Raw genomic sequence first — 21,467 nt, 5'->3', positions numbered from 1 at the left:
CCTTCCTGCGGGCCGCCATGGCCCTGCAGAGGGCGCTGCGCGGAGCGGCGCTGTGGCGGTGGCGCGGGTCGGTGCGGGGTGGTGGGTGGCGGGGCCGGCAGCTCCCCGCCGGCGCAAGGCCTTCCAGYGGCCTGCGGGCCTCTTGAGGGGGGAGCCGGCAGGGGCCGGGCCGCGGGGAACCCCGAGGGGAGCGTCCCGGCTGGCCTCGGGGTGTGCAGGCCTCCGAGCAACCCCTGCAGGGGAATGCCCCGTGCCTTATTTTGACGCTTGTACGTGCATGCTGTCATTGTAATTAGAAAAAAAAAAAAACTTCTTGTAAAGACAACCGTTTTGGTTAAACTCTGAATCAGGCTCTTTATTTGGGTCCTGCTGCAAGCATGTGAGAGCTAATGAGATTTGGCATTGCATGCTGAAAGAATTTATGTGCAAGGGAGAAATCCCATTGGATATTTAAACAGAACCAACCCTTGTATGGCTTGAATGAAACCAGCCCTTAATATAATTTGTGAGCTGTAATAATGTGTTGTTTGGTTGAAAGCTTGAGTATCTGACTTTTTCATTTCTTTYTAGTTTTAGGATGGGAAATAGGCTGCCTACTTCTGTAGAATTGTCTAATGATGCTGCTGTGAATCAAATACAGGTAACAAATTATTTTTGAGATTTCTAGTCATTTTCAATGTTTGCAAAAGTGATAGTTACTTTCAGTTTTTTTCTTAAGTTATACAAAGATATGCTGTAAATAGCTCTGCATGTTGAATTGGTTCTTTATGTTTATTAAAAAGTACTGGCTGCATGTTCCTAGGCTGGATCCTTTTTTTGTTTTTCCCGTGTTCTAGTTAAATTCAGTATTGTCATCAGTACTGGGCATTAAATCTTGTAAAATTACTGATTTCAAGTAAGAACTGATACTAAGTGACAGTGCAAAACCACCTTGGATATACTTGCAGTAAAGTAATAGGGGTCTCTCTTTCTTCCCACTCATACCCTTTTTTGCCAGTCTCCTTATCATTAGCATATCCTGTTTGCCTTACAGACAGGCAAACATTAGCTGTATTAATACTTCAAGGAGATACAGCCTCTACAGTTTGTAAGAGGTCTGTGATCAGAGAGCAAGAGAGGCTTAGGGTAGGCCACAGTCCCYACAATAATTCTGCTCACTCTGAAGTCAGTTGCAGGTAATACACAGCTTCATAGGTGGAAGCAGGGCTTCTGGTTGGAGATTGTTAATGCTAACTCTACTCTGTTTCTTTGCTCCCTTAAGAGGAAAAACTACAGGATTCCTGAAAGTTAGATACTGCTAAGTTTTAACTGATTGCAAGTATTCTACTTGCAGTTGGGACAGTTCTGATCACTGAGCTAGCCTTGAAGAACAGTGTGTAGCTTTTACTGAGGCCTTAAGGAACGAGGAGAGTCGGTCACCTTATCTTCAGTGTAGTTCTGCGGATGACTGAGGTTGTGCCTCACTGCACTTGTGTTCCATTGGAGCAACTACTCTTTGGCCTCAGGCCAAGTGCAGCTCCACTTCTGAGGTTGAGGATCTGACTTTCCTGGCAGTCAGGTGAGAAGTGATTTTGATTCTGATGTGAAAGTATGGGATGCTTCCCTACAGGAGGTGCTAGGCCACCATAGATGTCTTCAGGACAAACAGGTAGTGAATGATTTGTGCTCACCATACAGTTGATGGTATCTTCCTGACAGATACCTTGGTGGAAGTCACTATTCTGCTCCTTGTTTGACTATCTTGCAAATAATTTTTAAAGAAAAGTGGCTTACACCTCACATTAAGATTCTTGTGGCTCTGGATTAGAAGTAGGGAGAACTTAGAAGCCAAACAAGCTTTTCAGTTTACCTTAAAAAATGAGAATGAAGTATAGTGGTTAGGAAGATTCTTAAGAAATAGTCAGCCATCCCCATAGCATGGCTGGGAACTCCTCATTTCTTGTTAAAAATGCCCCCAAAACCTTTAAAGGGAGTAATTTTCCTGTATTTGGTACCATAATAGGAGATTTCTAACTTATGTGTTTGTTTTTGTGACTGTTAGATACTGTTAAAATACATGGAGTTAATTACAAAGCACACTGACTTGAATGTTCTTTTGAATATACAGGAGATTATTTCAGACAACTGTGTCGTGATTTTCTCTAAAACAACATGCTTCTACTGCAAAATGGCAAAAAAACTTTTTGAGGGTATGAATGTAAATTACACAGCTGTAGAACTTGATGTGAATAAAAATGGAAGTCAGTTCCAAGACATTCTTGAACAGATGACTGGTGGCAGAACAGTAAGTATATCTTCTTAGATCTTATAAAAAAAGACATTATGTTGCAGATATGTTATTCGTGGACTATGCCCACAACTTCTGCACTTTTTTGAGGCAAGATAAACTTTGAATATGAACTCCTAAATTAAATACAAGGTACTGCAGAAGGATTCTCTAATGTCTCTTCCTCATGAGATCGTGTGAGTATTCCTCAGATGTTATCTTTTTTGTACTGCCACTGAAGCTGTAGGTTTGGTTGAAGTATAAAAGTCAGCTTTAGTTTGTATAGAGTTATTTACTCCATTTTCTTGACAATTATGTTGCAATTCCTTTAATTTTACATAGTCTAACTTAACTCAATTTTTTTGTATTTATTGCAATCTCTCATAATGACTTTATCCTAATTTTGAGTGGTGTGTGAAATGTTAACAGTTTCTCTTCTATATAAATGTTATGGAAATATATATGAATCATATGGTAATATTAAAACATATTAATATGTATATTATGAGTATAAATATCAGATACATAGAAGGTTGGCGTTTGAGTACTACAGTCCCTATATTGGTTCACTTCAGATTTTTATCTTAGTTCCTAAAAGTAACTGATGCGATTTTCATATGCTTGCTAGGTCCCGAGGGTGTTTGTCAATGGGACTTTTGTTGGAGGTGCTACAGATACTCAAAGGCTTCATGAGGAAGGCAAGCTGCTTCCATTAGTTCATCAATGTCAAGTGAGAAGAAAATCCTGAACAGCCATCTAGCCTAGCTTAGTCTTGTTTGTTTTCAGCCTTTTGCACAGTTAGAATTTCAGACAAGTTAAAAAGTCACAAAGGTATACTACAAAGGTGTACACCATCAGCTGGACTTAACAGGACGTCAGGACATGGCTTTCCGAACCACAGATCATTTTCTGACACAGACTTCATGGGCTTGGCAAATTATTTGGTCTCCTTGCCTCAGCTTCACTACAACCAAAATAGCGATTAAAAACCATCATCTACCTCTTGGGGCTCTTAAGTGATGATGTCTCATAGCTGATGTCTTTTATTGCTCTTACGTCCTGATACTATGGAGAAATATAGATTTATGTGTTAGAAAAATACTATACCAATGCATGTGAAATGGGTGATAATGAGACCTGCATTGCTGTTTCCTACAAAATTTCTCTTGAAGATTTTCTGCACACTGCTAAAAAGTTTTGAAGAATCCAGTATTTTATGCTGCAAATTAATTTGCTTTCTAATTTTGTTCCACCATAGTTACAATAAATGGTCACAGTTCAGTTTAATAGTTCCTTTAAATTTATTTCTTCTCTGAATGTCAAATGGTCATCATGAAGAAAGTACAAAGCAAAACAAGTTTGTAGTGATGTTAATATATATAAAGCCTGATATTACTTTATTGTACTTCTACATACTTGTACTAGTTTAGAATCTTTTCCTTCTACTAAAAGCGGTGTCTACAGTTAAACTTCTGATGTTTTCAGTGGCATATGTATATTTTAAAAACAAGTATTTCCTTTACTATTTACTCAAATTAAATTGTACTTCTACAAACTTGCCATTGTGCTGTGTTTAAATTATGGAAATAAGCTATTGCAAATATGGAATTAGTCAGTGAGTGGCATCTGAAGTGCTCTAGTAATCTATTTTAATAGAGGAGGATGGTATTATGGGAAGTAGTTTTACTTTTCTCTTGTAGTCACTGTTTATAAAAATAAGTGTAAAGTTACAGTAACTTAAGTGGTGCATCTGATAACTGCATCATTAAACTTTTATATGGAGTTAATCTTTCATCTGTGAGACTTTTGTATCATATAATTTTTGTATTGGGGTATTTGTCAGTTTATTACTTGATAATTTAACAAATATTTGAGGGCGTTGGGGAACTTAAATTCTTTCAGAACTTACTTTATATGTATTGCAGCTGAATCTATTTCTGCTTTAAATAGAAGAGTTTAATCTGTATTGAAAAAGTTCTGAAATCTATGTACTTTATTTGAATTGCTCTGAAACATGGTATGTCATATTGGGGGACAAAGCATTCAGTTACCACTGCAAAAAAGGGTTCAGTTGGTTTCTCAAGCCACAGGTTTTGGCAGTGGAGAATGCAGACTTCTCTTAAAGTTGACACACGCCTACACTAGAGGAATTATCAAAGTCGAATGAGCTGCTGTTGTTCAACAGTTAGCCAGCCTCAAGAGCCAGAGTAAAGGCTACTGAAGTGCTGTCACACTAGACTTGGTTTAGTGGCCTTAGGACCAGAGAGTTAGATAGATCTACTACTATCCAGTCCCTTCTGACATGTGCTTGCAATGGGTTAATCATTGTTTTAAGACTAGCTCAGTTTTTATCCTATCTTAGGATCTTTGGTGGGGGAATCTTCCAGTCCTAACCAACTTCCTTGATAAGTTTTCTGTATCTATAAATGTCTCTGGAAGACCTAGGCAGTAGCCACTCCTGACAGTTCTGGAGACATGTTATAGGATGTCTGTCTTTATTCCTTTGACTCCCTCATATTTCAGTTCCCAAAATGTAAGTCCAAGTGCTAAGGGAAAAAGCAAATAAAGATTCTTGGAGCTTTACAGGGGTAGATAATTGCTGTCTCATCTTTACACAGTGAAGTATCAGTCTATAAACAGTGTAATTCAGGAATATCCTTTTGGGGGAGCCAGATGGCTTGCAGTCACTGAACTGCACAACTACATACTAGGTTAAGATTAAGCCAACATTATTATGAAACTTACAACCAAGTAAAACGGGTCTAATATGCATAGAGTTTATTACATAGTTAAATTCTACAGTCAGAATGCAGTTTACTAGCGATTTTCACTTGCAGTTAAACATCTAAAAAAACCCCACAATTGTTTCAGTATAATGTACATCCAAAGCCAGACCAGGCAATGCCAAGACTGGTGTCTTAAGAATGTTCATATGCAAAYAGGAAAATATATTCCCTTCTTCTGTAAAAGGGACCATTACACTATTAAAGGTGCACAGTTGAAGAATAAAAACTTTATAGTCAATTAAGTTTTATTCACTACTTGTGAATAGGGCTCCTGTTGTCTCCATTGTTTTGGGCACTGCATGCATTCAAACTACTTTCTGCCCTCAAGGAAGTAAAGCATCAAATTTGTCTTCAGCTCAGATAACTGAAATCTTAAGAAAATCATCTGAATTTGAAAAATTCATTCATTTCTGTGATGCAAGTGTGAAATTTAAATCAATTAACTCATAGAAAGTCTTCAATATAAAATTCTCTGCACAGTGCATCTTTAACGTGTAATGAGCTAACTAAACACACTGACCCTGTTATAGCTTTATTATTGCAGTTTACTACGTTTTGCTAGTTTCATCACTGCCTTAAAATTGTTTACAAGGACACACTCATCAGGTTAAACACACACAAATGTATCTCTCTCCCTAAATCCATAATTACTAAAGCAATTTATTTTGCACATATGCTGGTAACCATGTATTCTTTTTCTCTGTGTAGAATTCTTAGGCCAGTTATGTTCTCAGAAGATTAACTTTCACACTTGAAAGCTGGTAAATCCATTATGTTAAAAAAATAATAGCATGCAAAGGAATTTTTTAAAGATTTCACTTTTCATTTTGTTCCTCGTTTAAAAAAAAAAAAAAGCAAAAACCCCAAACAGGAGTCTAAAATAACCCTTTGAGTTCTACAGTTTGAAATTCCAGGGCATTGTCATGTAAGGCAAAATTCCATTAACAACTGAGGAAACATATTGTATGCCCGCAGATACTAATGAGTGCCTGTTTATTAAAGAAAGATATGTCTTAAGGCACTCAAAGGGTTTATTATTATTACCACCATATATAGGCTCCTCATCCAAATGTTTTCTCATGAACTTTGTACCATTTCATAGAAAGCAGCAGCAAGACAGTGCCTTCATTTTTGGATGGCAAAAAGCCATGTTGTGTTTAAGTTATTAAACATGATATGGCAGTTAAAGTGTGATTCTACTCTGAAAAATGGATTCAAAAATTGTCATTAAAAATTTCCATTTTTTTTTTGTTTAGCAATGTCTCCACGAGATTTTTGCCTTCACAGATTCAACTTGGGATCTGAATGCTAAAAATTACCCACTAAAAGATTCTGTAATAGGAATTAAATTTATAATACTGATACTATTTAAGACGTATGTGCTCATCCAGCTCAAATACCATGCTTCTAAGAAGCGTGAGAAGCTGGAAACAAACATCTCAAGTTAGTTAACTTAGCAGATAGAGCTGTGAATGCACTGATCTGTTGCTTCTTTACACAGAATTATTTTTAAGAGTAGAACTGCACTTTTATATGGGAATGTAATAGAATAGACATTTTATTTGTCACTCGTGCTTAACTAAACAGCTGTTAACATTAGCAAAACAGCTATTTCTATTCATTATTTCTTAATGAAGCATTTTTAAAAGTTCTTAATGTACCACATATATATATATGCATATATATATATTTATTTAAACTTAAATTCAGAATGCAGAAATACCTAAAGAAAAAACATCACATTTTACAGTATCAGAAATATAAATCCAAATGGATGCACACATATTTGAAGACACTATACCTCCTGCTGAAATTGGCTAACCTTAATCTTAGCTCTCAGAGCAGCATATACCAGTGTTCTACTGATGTACATTTTTCCCATAACCCTTAACTCAGCAATGTTGTATATTACGCTGTATCATGATGTGATGAAATCTTTTTCCAGCCATAAAGCCCTTAAAACAGTTTACTTACAGCATATTTGTCCACTGTGAACCATTGCAAATAGCTAAATAACCTGTAAACCAATGAAATGCTATTAAACCCACTAAAAGCGCAAACAAAAGAAATGGGTCTTTGCTCAGGTTGGTATCTACATACTATTCTTTAACAATTTTCTCTAACCAATACTGCAAGTAAGTTGCCCATCTATCAAGAATATCCATTTAAACATTTCCCTAATCTGTAGATAACAGCAATTTGGTCATATCTGACAGAATGGAAAGCTCCTACCCACTGAACCAATTCTAGAAAGAAGCTTTAAATTTGCACAGGCCAATACTAAAGGGTTATTTTATAAGAATAAAGCCATTTAGATAGTTTTTTTTTAAACAAACATTTTTCAGGAAAAAAATCTGCTACTGTGATTGATCTACAAGCATAATTTTACCAAAAATTTGATTGATACAGCAAATTGAATATTTTTGAGAGATTTATATAATAAAAGAAAAGAAAAACTTTGACTAGTTTTTAAAATTAAGATAAATATGATGTCAGTTTTAGTGCAAGTTACTTAGCTAAGCTAGCATGCCCAATAACAGCAAGGCAGAGTAAGAACAGGGGCATGAAAGGCATGAAAAACAGTCTGTATGGGAAAAGAGATTCTAGTATAAAGCAGAGGTGTCAGGGAGATGGGAAAGGAAAAAAATAATCCAACATCAACAGGGAAAAGGAAGGGCAAAGAGAAAAGGTAATAGAAGAGCTAAAAGAACTGGAACCAATAATAATGCTTCTGATATGGTGAGCTACCAGTTAGATGCAGCATTAAGCAGCACGGCATCTTTGCAATGGAGAAAAACATTTTCCTAGTGTTTTTTAGATGGAGCCATTACTAAAATACATTTCCAAAAGTGTTCATGTACTTTTAAAGCCAAGAATATATACTTTATTGAATACTGACCTTTTAAAGACAGACCCATTTATGGACCCCCCCAAAAAACCTAAACCAAATAATCCCCAAAACAAACCAAAAAAGCCCAATGATTATGTTTATCAAACAGGTTTAACAGTGGTTTTAAGCAGCAGGAAATTTTATGGACAGTTATTAGTGGCCATTACATAGTGGGCAGTTAAACAGATTGGCCTTGCTGACTGTGAAACTAGCCTATCTTTAGATGACTTTTTTTTTTTCTTTTTTTTTTTCTTCCTAAAAAACAGGATTGTAAAGACCCCAATTTCCCCTGTATTCAAGTTCTATAAGCATCTCAAATTCTCCTCTTCATTGTTAAAGGTCCAAAATACCTGGCACGAAATTCTAATTCTTAGCAAAAATATTAGTCTTTATTCAGTTTATTATATTATATAGCTGATGTATGTGTTGCACAACTTTTAAGAAATCTTGAGTACTGTCTGCCTTCTCCACACTTTTGATTGTATCACTCCCATGCAGAAACCTGACCTCTGAAGTCCATCAGTTACAGCCTTCATTACAGATAGATGTTATACCTCTACTATGCTTCTAGATGTTACATCCTTTTCTTTTTTCTTAAAACTAAAGTGCCTGAACATTAAGAGTATTAGACTACTATGTCTAAGACTATAAGAATTGTTAATGTGGTCACAGTGAAATGAAAGTCAAACTGAAAGCCTAATAATTCTGACAGTCAGACATCAGGACATCAGTGTTCACCCTGTCTATATCTGCACTCTGCGTTTAGACTTTTTGTTTTGTTTTGAATAAAATTATCAGCATCTTTAAACTTTTCTATTTTTACTGACAAACTGCAGTGTGCAATTATAGCCCCATTTTTGTTTTGTCAGTCAAAGAGTTCCTCCAGTGCAAACAACATTAACTTGAAAGGGTCTTGTCTCCTGACTGGTGAAAGGAGAAGTTGCTTATGATATACTGAATTAACTATTAAGCTTAGCAACTTTGCCTTTGCTCACTTTTTTTTAAAACATTACAGTAATTATTGCTTCATTACATGTCTATATATCATTTTGGAAAATATCAGCTTAATCTTAATAACTAAAGACTAAAACCAAGACAAATTTATGTTATGGCAAGTGAGTCACACTATCCCCAAGCCTCAACATATGGACAGATGAACAAGATCCAGTCTATGGAAAAGGAATATGCAGCATCATTCTTCCACGCTCCTTACTGTAGGGTAATAACAATACYGGATAGAAAACAGTGGGGACAAGGGGCAGCACACTCACTACAAAGTTTCAGCTGCTAGCATTTACTTCAGTCTTTCCTCTGTGTGGAAACCTTAAAGGATTCAGGTGATATCAACCATCCTGCACTGTTCCCAACTCCTGCCAGACATGATGTCTGTGAAGCTCAGAAAACATCCATATAAAGATGAACAATTATGACTTCTGCTTTATCTTTCTGAGAAGGAAGAAGCAAATTCTACTTAACCACCTGTGGGAAAGCTGGGAGGAGCGGAAAACAACATGACCTCATTGGTGCTAGTTTTACATTAGTACAACCAAACCATTTAGAATATAGTATTCTACTATAACAGTACTTTTTAGTTTAGGAATATGGTAAATATTTTGGAGCATATTATGTACTCCAGCATGGACAACTGGATACAATTTGTAACACAGATGGCACAGCTATGCAATGTCAATAGATATAGGGAGCCACATTTTCTATAAGTTCTACTGAAATTTTCACCTTCACTTTCACTCTAGTTCAAGGATTTGTATTTAAACTGGACTGCTTTCAAAGATGCAGCACTACCCTAACTCTTCAATCTGTTAGCAATTAGTCTAATCTAATACTTTTATTTGCAGTAAATTTATGCAAAAAATGCATGAAGCTACTTGGAATACCTGTTTAAGTTTTTCATTTCATATTTAGTCCAAAATAATACCTATTACTCCACAAATACTACTTCAAATAAGAAAAGGTACTTGTAAAAGATATTTATCTACCTGTTATTTTCAACATGTCTAGCTTAGTAGTAAACGTCTAACTAGATTGTTTTTGGTAGTAATTTAATCCTTTTGTCATTTAAAACACACTACTGCCAAAACCAATCCCAAAACATCAGTGCATTTACTTGGAATAATTATTAACATATATTGATCAAGTCAGTTTATTCCCCATATTCATGGTGACCATATTCACAATTAGCAAGGATACTAAAATTGGTAAAAACTTTTAACAGAAAGTAGCTAATTTTCTTTTTCAAACTCAAAGTGCTATTTCTCAGTTTTCGTAGGAACGCTTTTTTCTGGATGTTATCTGACAAGTTCCTGCATTTTTCAAGCGTTCTATCACAGCTGTATTTTAACAGTAGTGATAATTCAGAAGTAAATGACATCCATTTCTACTAAAAGCTAACATTCCTACCATCAGTTCTTTAAGCCATGGTTTTGAAACAACTCAATAGTGTTTTTGTAGATTAATGTCAGACTAGGCTTCCTTCACTGTTTTGATTCATTCGTTAAGGTACGGTATGAGCATGTAGCACAATACCTTCAGCAACATGCAATCTTGCATTTTAGATAGCACCAAAAAAGATATCCATCCTACGGAATGCAAGCTTTGAATTTACAGTCAGTACCTGCGAGGCATAATGAAAAGTATTCTAAGTATCAAAAGTATAATAGGAACTTGAATTTTAAATTTAAAATCTGCTTTGTTTTATTTTTTTTTTAAGCAGAAAATAACGGTCCTTCATGTAAGTTACCACAATTGGCTTATTTTCATAAGCTATAGTTATTTTCAAATTAACAACAAATTCAGTGTTTAAAAGAGCCAGAACTGGCATAAAAAAGACTGACATACATATGTCTTAGGGGATTGTGTAAAAACATCACTAAAAAAACCCCTCTCATCTTCTAAGTTTGTGATCCATTAAAGAGATCTTTTAACTCCCCCCACACGCATACACACACACACACACACACACACACACACTCTTAAATACGCATACACATGAATTGCTATCAATTCCTGTCCCAAAGTGGTAAGAAATTCACCAGCTTTCTCCTTATTTATTCACCCTCTTATTATCAGACTTTAAAAAAAAAAAAAAATCCAGTTTTGATCTCTTGCTAAACAAGATTTTGAGAACATGAAGGAGGTAACTGTACATTTCAGAAAAAATTTTAAGAATTGCTCACTATAAACCGGAGGTAGTTTTGAGAAAATGTTAGACTGAATTAAATTAAGAAATCAGAAGTAACATTAATCTATAAAGAGATAAAAAATGAAATACTCTCATTAAGAAGATTGTTTCTGTATCATTAAATACATTATTATTTTGAAAAATGAAACTGATTTGTTTCTGGTTGTTACCACTTAACTTTAAGAGTATGCTAAGACACATGCACTTGTTGATCTTCCTCACTGAAAGTGTACTGATGCTACCTGAAGTTGAAACATGGATCGAATGTGGCTTCCTAGCCATTTCCAAACTCTTTCTCTACTAAGAAGTTTGTAAAACTTCCTACAAAGCACATCAATTCTATAACAGCACTTCTGAAACTACATCGTACAGAACCTGTTCCTCAATTTATAAAAAAGGAATTAAATTTTATTCCTGAAAATCCAGATAATAATCTTCTAATAGAAAAGATCAGCATGAGTTCTTCTACTTTCAGTGTTATCAATGTAAAATTTCACCAGGTAACTTTTATACTGCATCACAGTTACATGGTCTCACATGTGCCAGAAATCATTTCTTTTTTAGATTCAAAGTACAACAGTGGAAACTGCTGAATCTTAGTAACTTGTTTAAAATACCTAGATTAAAAAAAAGCCCAAAGAAAAATCCCTCTCAAATGAGTTGCTGTTAAACTGAAATTATTAAAAGACTAAACCACTTTTCTTTCCTGCCCCATCCCAGGAGTAACTCATCAATTTATTCTTGCAAAACAAGCATTCCAAAGTGACAGGAGGAAAAAAAAAATAAAAATAAAAAAAATCCCTCTGTATTTATATGCTATTATAAATGAAATTAAATTATATATTGTGTAACCCTGCAGCTACTTTTAGCAAGCTTCCCACTGTTATTTTAAACTGCGCAACAGGAAAAGAAGAAATGATTTCTCATCTGCTTTTCTTGTTTTCCCTTTACAAAAAGGTAACATTCTGATACATATATACTGTGCCATATTCTAATAAAGCATATTTGGCTGGGAGTTCCCAGGGTGAAGTCTGTTGCCAGCAATGGACCCACTGGGAAGAGCAGATGCCTAGAAAATTAAATCAAATCCAAAGTGAAGTTTCGAATAATATCCAAAGCTCCTGCATCAAAGCCACATATATCCAACATGCCTCTGTCATCTGGATCTGCGATGGTAAAACCATTTGATGTCATTCCACAGACAATCAGTTTAGCAGGAATACCCATTTTCTAGAGGAAGGAAAAGAAAAAAAGAAGGTATTTTCAGAACATACATACACAGTAACTTAAACATGCCAGAGGGCTGTAACTTGTTATCCTGCATACGTAAAACACTGTTTGAAAAGGCATACTGATAGAAATTAGAGATGGCATGCCAAGAACTGCAGATCTTAGCTGTTAATATTGTGCTTAACCTGCAGGAGAAATCTCTGTATTATTAAAATAAATTGAAATAATTACAGTGAGGTATATTAACACATCTTTCCTACAATATTAAGATTCATAGATTATTTCAAATGTAAAATACTGCATTTGCTATTCTGCAGACCATTTTAAGAGACAACTTTCAGTAATGATTATCAAATCATCTAAACAGAGTCAAAGAGTGTATTTTTGTCTAAAGCAAGAATTTCCAAATGTTGGTTGAATAAATACAACAGTTTTGCCCTGGACAATTCAGCTAAATGAGGTCAGTTTGCAGGATAGTAGCCTGTAAGGTAATTCAAAGCAAGTGGTATGAAGGCCAGAGTTTGGGAACTCTTTGTTTAAAGCACAAATGTAGGAATGAGCGCTAATCTCAACTAAAGAACTCCGTGGCAAGGGTTCACCAGGTGAGTTATTAAAGATCTTGGTATTAATTTCAACTGGCCGGACATGTTGTGAAGATCAATGTCCTCACATATATGTCTGCAAAAAATTATTTTTGTAGTTTACAAGATATTAATTTAGAAATAGTTCCCAGAAAACATAAAACACCTTGCTGTTCAAGTAATAGTTTGTAATAGGAATATACTTGTAGAAATTACTTTTAAGTAGTTCCATTTCGAGTAAGATTAGAAGAAAAGGTCTACAGATACTATAAGCAAAAGAAAAACTGCTAAGGAACAGGAGCCTGCTCAGCTTAAAATTTAAGCAGCCCTTTTAAAACATAAATGAGCTTTCTTCAGAACTTGCTATTACCTCATCCTCTTGACAATTCCCCTACAGGTTTATTATATTACTTCATTCAACTCTGTGAAATCTACTGCGGAGACCAAAGTTTAATTTTTAACATTCTGTGAACTGAATTTCATTATGCAAGAAATTTTTATAAAGGATTAATTCAATTATATATAGCATACAAGAATGCATACATTCACTGAATACTTAACATAATTTTTATTGATATTCCAGTACTAGTAGCAATGTAAGTTAACTACAAATCCTTTTAGCAATTTAATGGGTTTAAATATGTGCAATTACTACTATTAATTCTACCTTACTGTAGAATATACCAGTTTTTAGCAATACTTAGATTAGTATCTACTGCGTATAGACACAACTAATCAAGCCTCTAAAATGTTTTTATAATGAATATTTATTTTGTATTGTATTCATCAACTATAAACAGTCAGAAGCATATTTACCTCCCTGTATTCCCTAAGGGCTGCTGCCGGATGAATATTTCCAGCAAATGTCTCGTTATCAGTAAATACAATAAAAACATCAGCAGCTGTCTGTGTCTTTTGAGCCCATATCATTGGAAGGGAACAATCAGTGGTACCCATTGGAATCTAAAGAGGAAAGAAAAGAAAATGTTATTCATGGAACACATTACTACAGAAATTGGTAAACAGTGAAAAATTATCACCTTTTATATAAGCTTCATATTTTACTATACAGAGGTTTCTTTGTTGAACCACAGTTCACTTATTCATTTCACTTCAGTTTTGTGCAGTCTTTTTAAGGTATCCTTTTCAAGCTAACTAACAATGAGATCACTGTGACCTAACTGCCATTCTAAATTGCAATGTTTAATATTTAGGTAGTTGAAATAATGGTACTTGTTGGATTTTCTCTTAGTAGAAGGGAAGAAAAAAAACCCACAATATTTTACTACACAGACATGTACGAAACACAGAAAAGAAAACAGAATGCAACTGCAGAGACATCTAAACTGTGATGATAGCTACTGCCCCCCCCCCTTTTTTTTTTTTTTTTTTTTTTTACATACTTCATACATTTTCACTAATACTTGAGGTAATGTCATATCAGCTGTCACTGGGCAGGGGACCATTTCATGTGAAAAGGCAACAATATGGGAATCCTTCTCAGTACGTGCTACAACCTGAGAAAGAGGAGGAAAAAGTATTAGTTACAGTATTTAGAATTTTGAGTGTCTGAATCAAGGTATTCCCTACTGAATATACAAAACACCATATCCTTTTACATTTAAGTCAGCATGGTTCCTTAGGTATACTAATGCTTCACTCCACACTTTAAATACTCTGTAATATTACTGCAAATTGGCATTGCAAAGATCAGAGCTAAATAGCTCTAATTACTGTGAATTAAGATACTTCCATATTTCTTCTCTTCCTCTCTTTGACATAAGAGACTAAACTTTTTTAAACACAAACCAGATCCACTCTTCTGCAACAAAAAAATTCAAAGAAGCTTTAGAAGCTCAGGTTGAGGGGAAGGAAACTGACATAAAGGCCATCTTGACAACTCAAATTCACAYATACATTCTCCCAAATTTCTTAATCTAACGTGCATGATATTGTCAAGGCTCCTGAATAATTTTTAAATGTATTATCAGCTAAGGTAAAGCCTGGACTGCTTTTATTTTTAATTTTAATCAATTTGGTTGCAGTAACTTCAAGCAGCTGGTCTACCAATGAGGCACAAAGTCATACTAGTCACATTGTCTGTGCCCAAGCAAAAACATATAGACACTTCCTTCTGATTTCTAGCCAGCTTTAGAGTACTTTTGTATCAAAAGAGGAGCACAAGCTACCTTTGCATACAAGAGAATTAGGACAGTCACAAATAAAAAAAGTTTAATGCCTCACCATACACATTGCTGCAGCAACTGTACTAGCATTGAGCACACTGCCCAAAACTTTCTGTGTCATTGATGCACTGACATCAACTGCAAGGAAAAAGCGTTTTCCTGTTGGTTCAACTGTCTAAAAGGCAAAAAGAAGAAAATACATACACATAGTAATATATTAAGTAATATATTAATTTCCTCTTTCTTCCTCTGCTTTCAACCCTAGAAGTGACTCTTCCTCTTTCTGGGACCACATTAGGACAATAATGTTGCCAAAAGTTGAGTATCATGAAGTTGTGTTTGTTTGAACACACAAACAAACAAACATATATAAAATAAAGCTCCAATTACTAAGTTTTTGGTTATAAGGTTTCCAACAGGTTATCCACAATTATTCACCCAACAGAAAGCTTCTAGATTATTTTATAAATTTTAAGAACACAGACTTCTTCAAAAACTTAACAAATTAAAGAACTATATTACCTTGAAAGCTTTGTAAAATGAAGCATCTAAGGCTGCTAAAATGTCTTCATCAGGACGCCACCAAAGTTTYCCTCTACTTCCATGTCCAGCTTTATAGCTTTCTAATGCAACCAAAATATGGAATGGATGTATTCTACCCTATAGGCAAAATGCATCAACAGTAAATTTAAAAAAATCTGAACTCTCACTTTAAAAAAGAAAGTAACGAATACTAAAAATAAGATCTCACTACACAATTTCTGTTTTAGTATATTGTTGCTTCAAATTTATTAAATTTGAAGAGCTCACTCAGTCTTTGTATAGCTGTTGTATGTATTGACAGCTTTCAGTTACAGGTAATGCCCTCATTCCCTTTCCAGGGCCGTCTGATGAATTCCAAATGTTACCTAATGCCATCACCTGAAATTTCAGTGAAATTTCATAGCTTAATCTATGAGCGTGCAGTGCTATTTACTACCATGGGTTCACAGTAGAAGAAAGTCCCTGTCCTACTGAGGGGAAAGGAATTGAGCAAAGAAAAGAACAAAATTAAAACTAATTTTGAATCAGATACACTAGAAATAGACAAAAAAAAGCTGTTTTCAGAACATAGCACTCATTTTCCTCTCACTGTAAGGACACAGTCCAAACTCTTCTTTTTTTTGCTTTTGTTACATTAACCAAATTAGTGACTGTTGCACACTAGGCATTCTACACCACAACTTTGCCTTACTGATTCATTAACGATTTGTTATCTTTTTCCTCAAGGGGTGTTTGCATCATTAATCAGCACCAGCAGGAAACCTTAACAAATCTGAATGCTCATCCACCGTCTTTCTTCCATCATCGTATGCCATTTTTGCTCTCCTTTCTCCATTGCCCCAGTAGGTACGTAAGATTAAAGAAGAAACTGGGGGAAAGGGAAGAGCAGTGGGATGAGAAAAACCACCACGTTCTTCTCATTTCCACTATGGTCTTGAGGAAGGTAAGTCCCCTGACTTTAATCTCCCCAGCTCAGGAAACTCTCAAAATAAGCCACTTGTCTTTTCTATCTACCATTAAATTCCCAAGCATTTTGCTCTCCCTTGCTCCTTTCCTCTTGTTTTCTTACCTTCTTAATGGGCAGTAAAACAGTCTGAAAGGAGAAAGTCTCCCTGTTCTATCTTCTTTTTTCTCTCAGTTTCTATGCTAGTTTCTTCATTCACTTCCCAGGATCCTACACAAGTAGCTTCCACTCACTTTTAAAGTTTGTATCGCTGATTCTAAACTATAAGACTCAGAAGCAACAGATGAACCCAGCAGACGAAATTTGCCATAGCCCTAATCTAAGAAAAGATCCTAACTGTCAATATACTTAACTTGCACAGTGCTTTCAGGAATAGGGGCAAAGTCAAATGAGCAATGATGTTTTAAACGAAAGGTGCAAGTATTCCACTTCACTTTTTAAAAAGAATAAACTACACATTTCTTAATAAACATGCTTTTTACTTTGTGAAGTTATCTGAAGAAATATAGCCTCAGAAGAGATTAAAACCAAAAAGACAAGCACTGATYATGAAAAAGTTCTTACCTTTTTTAGTAGTTTCTCATTTCCCAGTCTTTCACACACTATTGCTACTTCTGAACCTCCTGGTTCAAGCACTGAATTTGCTGTCATCTTTCCTAAATTTCTCAACACTACAGAAATGGACATCTCCTTCAGCAATGCCTTCCATACCTATCATCAAAGAAAGAGAAGGAAAAAAAAGATGAGATTCCTAAATACAAGAATTGACATCTGGACATTAAGTAAGTGTATTTAAAATAAACGTCTAACTTATGCAAAGATCTTCACTATTTTAAGTTAGCTACTTACTTACATAATTTGGAAAAAAACTTGCATAAGAGTTATTTTTTCATGGAAATCTAGACTTAACACACTGAAAAGTACTACTCTACAGAGTATACAAAGGTACAGAAGTTTACTTACTTCTTTAGATTTCAGATGATTTGTCAGAAGATGCTCTCTAACTAAACCATATTCCTCTATCAAATGAGTAACTTCCAAATCATCTTTTGTGCGCTTCACTTTCTCCACAGCCTCCAGATACTTTAAGAGTTTTTCAGTCTCAGCAGAAACTGCTTTATCTTTATATGCCTCTTGGACATCTTTCCACCCTTTGGTGATATATTTAGTAACTATAGCAATTCCTATTGAAAAAGAAAAATATTCAAAGAAGGATTACCATCTTTGTATTGGCATTTATCATTCTAGCAAGCAAACCAGCTAGCAGTTTTATTTTATTATTATTATTTTTTTTAAGGTTCATTCCCAGACTTGCTGACCAGCTATAAAAAGGGTGGGCCTCAATTAGACTGAGATACAGCCAGTTATATAAGCACACACAACTTAGAGCAGTTGTTTTATTTACTACATTATTCTCCGTGGAAGTAAGAAGCCTAACATATTCAAAACCAACAGATTTTCCTGAATAATGAAAAAATATTATTCATCATTTGTAAATAAGTAGGAACAAATTACTGGAAGTTGATTATTTTACCTTCTCTTAACATGAACAAAGGTATAATTTCTGACAATACCACCCATTTTTTAAAAATACAGTTTACAAGATACCATCACTTAGACATCATCATTCTACCATGGTAGTTTGGCTTCCACAATAGCTGCATGGTAAATACAAGAGGTTTAAAATGTAGTATCTTCAAAAATAAGAAGCTATTACCTTCACTGGCAGGTTTCAGATGGGATAACCTCAGAAGATCTTTATGAGACCAGCCACTTCTTTGTTTATATTTTGTAGCCGCTAGAGCAACAGCCATGCCATTCTTTCCATTGTACCAATCTGCAACAGCTTTTCTCAGTGCCCGGCCCCAAATGCCACATCTCATGCCCTCCTTCAGATCTTTTTTAAATTGGATGAAAGTAAAGAGATGGGTTGGTATGTTACACACTTCAGGAACAGCTTTAAATGCTGCTTGTTTAGTTTTCGTATCAGAACACTGCGAGCAAACTGCAAGAGCAAAAAGCAGGGGCTCCTGTTTTGCCGCTCTTCCTTCTTGACTGAATGTCTTTATTTCTTGAACAACATCACAACCTTTACCCTCTTCAATCAGTCTTATTAAAGCTTCCGCATTTTCAAAGCCCAGCTTCTGCTCCTTGACGTAGTAAGTACCACCTTCTGAACCAAAACACAAGAAACGATGCAGTCGATTCATATCGGTGACGTGCCACACATAACCGCTTTCAGAGTTCGGCACCTCCTTTTCATTCAGGGATTGCATCTGGTTTGCCTCTTCCTCCATTGTTCACACGTCTAAAAAATCTGTTGGAAAAGCAGTAAAGTTTATTACAAACTGCTGTGAAAACTTGCTGACTATATTCTTTTATCACTCCCTAAGTAAATATATCATATCTATCTACCTGTAATTTTTCCTTCATAATTTTAATATAAAGTATACTCTAAACCTGCAAACATACCAATTGGGGAAAAAGAAACAAACAAAAAAAATCTCCAAAACGACAAATGTGATAAATTCATTTCCATAAAACCAGTCTAGAAGCTACTTAAACCCCATGAGTGGCATACAGAAAGGATGGCTTATGTTACGCCCTTTTGCTACTTCTAATATATGACACTGCTTTCTTGGTAGCTTTCTGGATTGCATGCTAAATTTGTTCATATCTCAGATCTTGTCCAAGTCTATTTTGCTGAAGGGTTGGTAATACTGACCAACTGAAGAAACAGCAGAAATGCAATGCTGAAGTAAACAGGTAAAATACTGAAAAAACCTTTAGTCAGAGGAAATCGTGACAGTTTAAAAATGGTGGATTTCAGTGTGCTTCGACAACAGCTTTTTAACAACAGAAGCTTAAGGAGAGAAAAAAAAAATTCTCTTTATTACAGGCTCAAATTCTACGTTATTTCAAGTGAGGTCCAGGAAAATACACAGACACAGCACTGAATTCTGTTTTACTTTACATCTGACATTAGAAAGCAAGAAACATCATAAACTTTCTCAGTCTTTCAGATCTTTTTATACAGTCTGAGTTGCAAGACTGTTCTGCTTTAATGCTTCTAGGCATACAACACTGCTCTCACTCAAAGAAGATCTAGCATGGTAAAATTCAAACTGTAAGATTTTAATGGAAACAAATGCAGGTGAAATGAAACAGTGAGGAAAAAAACCATGAGTGAGGAAAAAAACAACAAAAATCACCCCCACTATCCCCAGACCATGAATATGACAACAACAAACTCAGTTTTCTCAGTCCTCACCTAATAATATAAATAGGATGTTAAATAAAATTAAAAAGCAATAAAAATATCAAGAGAAAGACATTACACAGTGCTAAAAGGTACTATTTTACCAACCCTCTTCCCCCCCAATCCAAACAAACAAACTCCAGACAGACCTTAAAATATGTTGACATTTATATCCTGAAAGAGCACATGTGAAAGACGTTTCAAAGAAGACAACTTCCAGATTTTTAAGTATAGCAGGTATCTATCTTTGACCTGCTTTTTTGGATATTGAAAATAAAAGCCATTGCTTCATTGACCAGGACAAGCTAGCACATATAAATGTCACTAATGTAGTCGGAGTATACTTTTTTCTCAGTTTAGGTAAGTTACATATTGACTTACAAACAGCTTCCCTACTTTTTATTTGACAGAAAATTTTCCTTTCTCTGCAACAGACAAGAAATAAAGCCCTCCTCCATTCTTCCCTATCTGAAGTGGCGTGCTGTCTGCATCCAAAACTATATAGTAAATAACCACCAGTGGTCCCATTATATTCTATGTCCTTATATTGCTATACCATAACATGACTGAGTTCTGTAAATTCATCTCTATTATTCCTTTTATAATTATTTCTGACAATTTAGTCCTGGTCTTCTGAAGAAGCAATATGTCCTAAAGTGTAAGTTTCAGGTGCATTTGAAAAAAAACATACTCAAAGCACAAAGCTTTAATAGAAATACAAGTTCTAACTTAACAAGTTCTTAAACTGCTATGTCAATGACTATGAAGTAAACTTTCTAGTGAAAACATACAGAATTAAACTTTGACTAAGTTGGATGTTTTATGAAAAAAAACTGCACTGAAATTTTAAAGACAATAATTTACATTGCCCAGTTTAAATTCAAATACTGTTCTATAAGAAACTGTATTCACCTGCTCTTTCAAAGTTTAGTATAGGCACTGAATTGAGAATTATAAAGAACGACTTCAAGTTTACTGAGCAAGAGACTATTAATTGTCACGCTAATCTATGTTTTTAAACAAAATACACACGTATTACAGCAGAACTTTGACAAAAATATAAGTGGTTGTACTTCAGGATATAAGCTTCTCTGCCTAAATACGGATGTTAACAGAACATTTCCCAAATCACAAATGCCATAACCATCAAGTAAAGATTCCYACATTGGATACTAGGCTATACGAACTACTTATTTACTCAAAAATTCTACTCAAGAATTTGCTTAGTTCTCCTTAAAATTTTACTTAAAACCAATTTGCTTAAAAATTCTACAGACTGCAGAGGAAAAGTAGTTTAACCGATCTAGAACAAAATCAGGAGGAAAAAGCATCTCAGACAGGTGCCTGAAAACCTCCGAGTTCAGCTCACCGCTGCTATGAAGGTGTAAGACATAAATGACCAGAAAACAGATCAAAAAACCCGAAGCGACGGGACTGTTAATCTCCTCACGCCACCGCCAGCCCCCAGGCGCCTGGAGAAAAGCCTCTTAATCCCGGGCACAGGCGACCTGTTTGCGCTCCGCCAAAACCGACGCGACATCGCGCCGATTACAGACCCCCCCC

General features: G+C 35.3%; 2 protein-coding genes across 4 annotated transcripts; one reads left to right on the top strand and one right to left on the bottom strand.

Moving 5' to 3' along the window:
* Positions 1-4,060, top strand: GLRX2 (glutaredoxin 2). 2 transcript variants are annotated; one of them, XM_026089128.1, is made up of 4 exons: positions 1-67; positions 571-640; positions 2,108-2,284; positions 2,895-4,060. In XM_026089128.1, exons 1-4 carry the CDS (start codon positions 18-20, stop codon positions 3,012-3,014), a joined length of 417 nt encoding a protein of 138 aa, XP_025944913.1. In that variant the 5' UTR covers positions 1-17; the 3' UTR covers positions 3,015-4,060. The 2 variants fall into 2 exon arrangements, with proteins under 2 accessions (XP_025944913.1, XP_025944914.1); XM_026089129.1 differs by lacking the exon at positions 1-67 and adding an exon at positions 87-269.
* A 958-nt stretch (positions 4,061-5,018) lies between these two features.
* TROVE2 (TROVE domain family member 2) lies at positions 5,019-19,052 on the bottom strand. 2 transcript variants are annotated; one of them, XM_026089125.1, is made up of 9 exons: positions 18,363-19,052; positions 17,609-17,829; positions 17,210-17,356; positions 15,661-15,798; positions 15,197-15,313; positions 14,356-14,469; positions 13,769-13,915; positions 12,293-12,371; positions 5,019-12,210 (listed from the first exon to the last, which is right to left on the bottom strand). In XM_026089125.1, the coding sequence occupies exons 1-9, from the start codon at positions 18,940-18,942 to the stop codon at positions 12,089-12,091; spliced, it is 1,665 nt and encodes a 554-aa protein (XP_025944910.1). In that variant the 5' UTR covers positions 18,943-19,052; the 3' UTR covers positions 5,019-12,088. The 2 variants fall into 2 exon arrangements, with proteins under 2 accessions (XP_025944910.1, XP_025944911.1); XM_026089126.1 differs by lacking the exons at positions 5,019-12,210; positions 12,293-12,371 and having other exon boundaries at positions 13,786-13,915; positions 14,363-14,469; positions 18,363-19,051.
* Between the last annotated feature and the right edge of the window lie 2,415 nt (positions 19,053-21,467).

Source organism: Apteryx rowi, unplaced genomic scaffold (assembly GCF_003343035.1).
Source record: "Apteryx rowi isolate R43461 unplaced genomic scaffold, aptRow1 scaffold_80, whole genome shotgun sequence".
NCBI lineage: Eukaryota > Metazoa > Chordata > Aves > Apterygiformes > Apterygidae > Apteryx > Apteryx rowi.
This window is presented reverse-complemented; position numbering and strand designations above follow the sequence as displayed.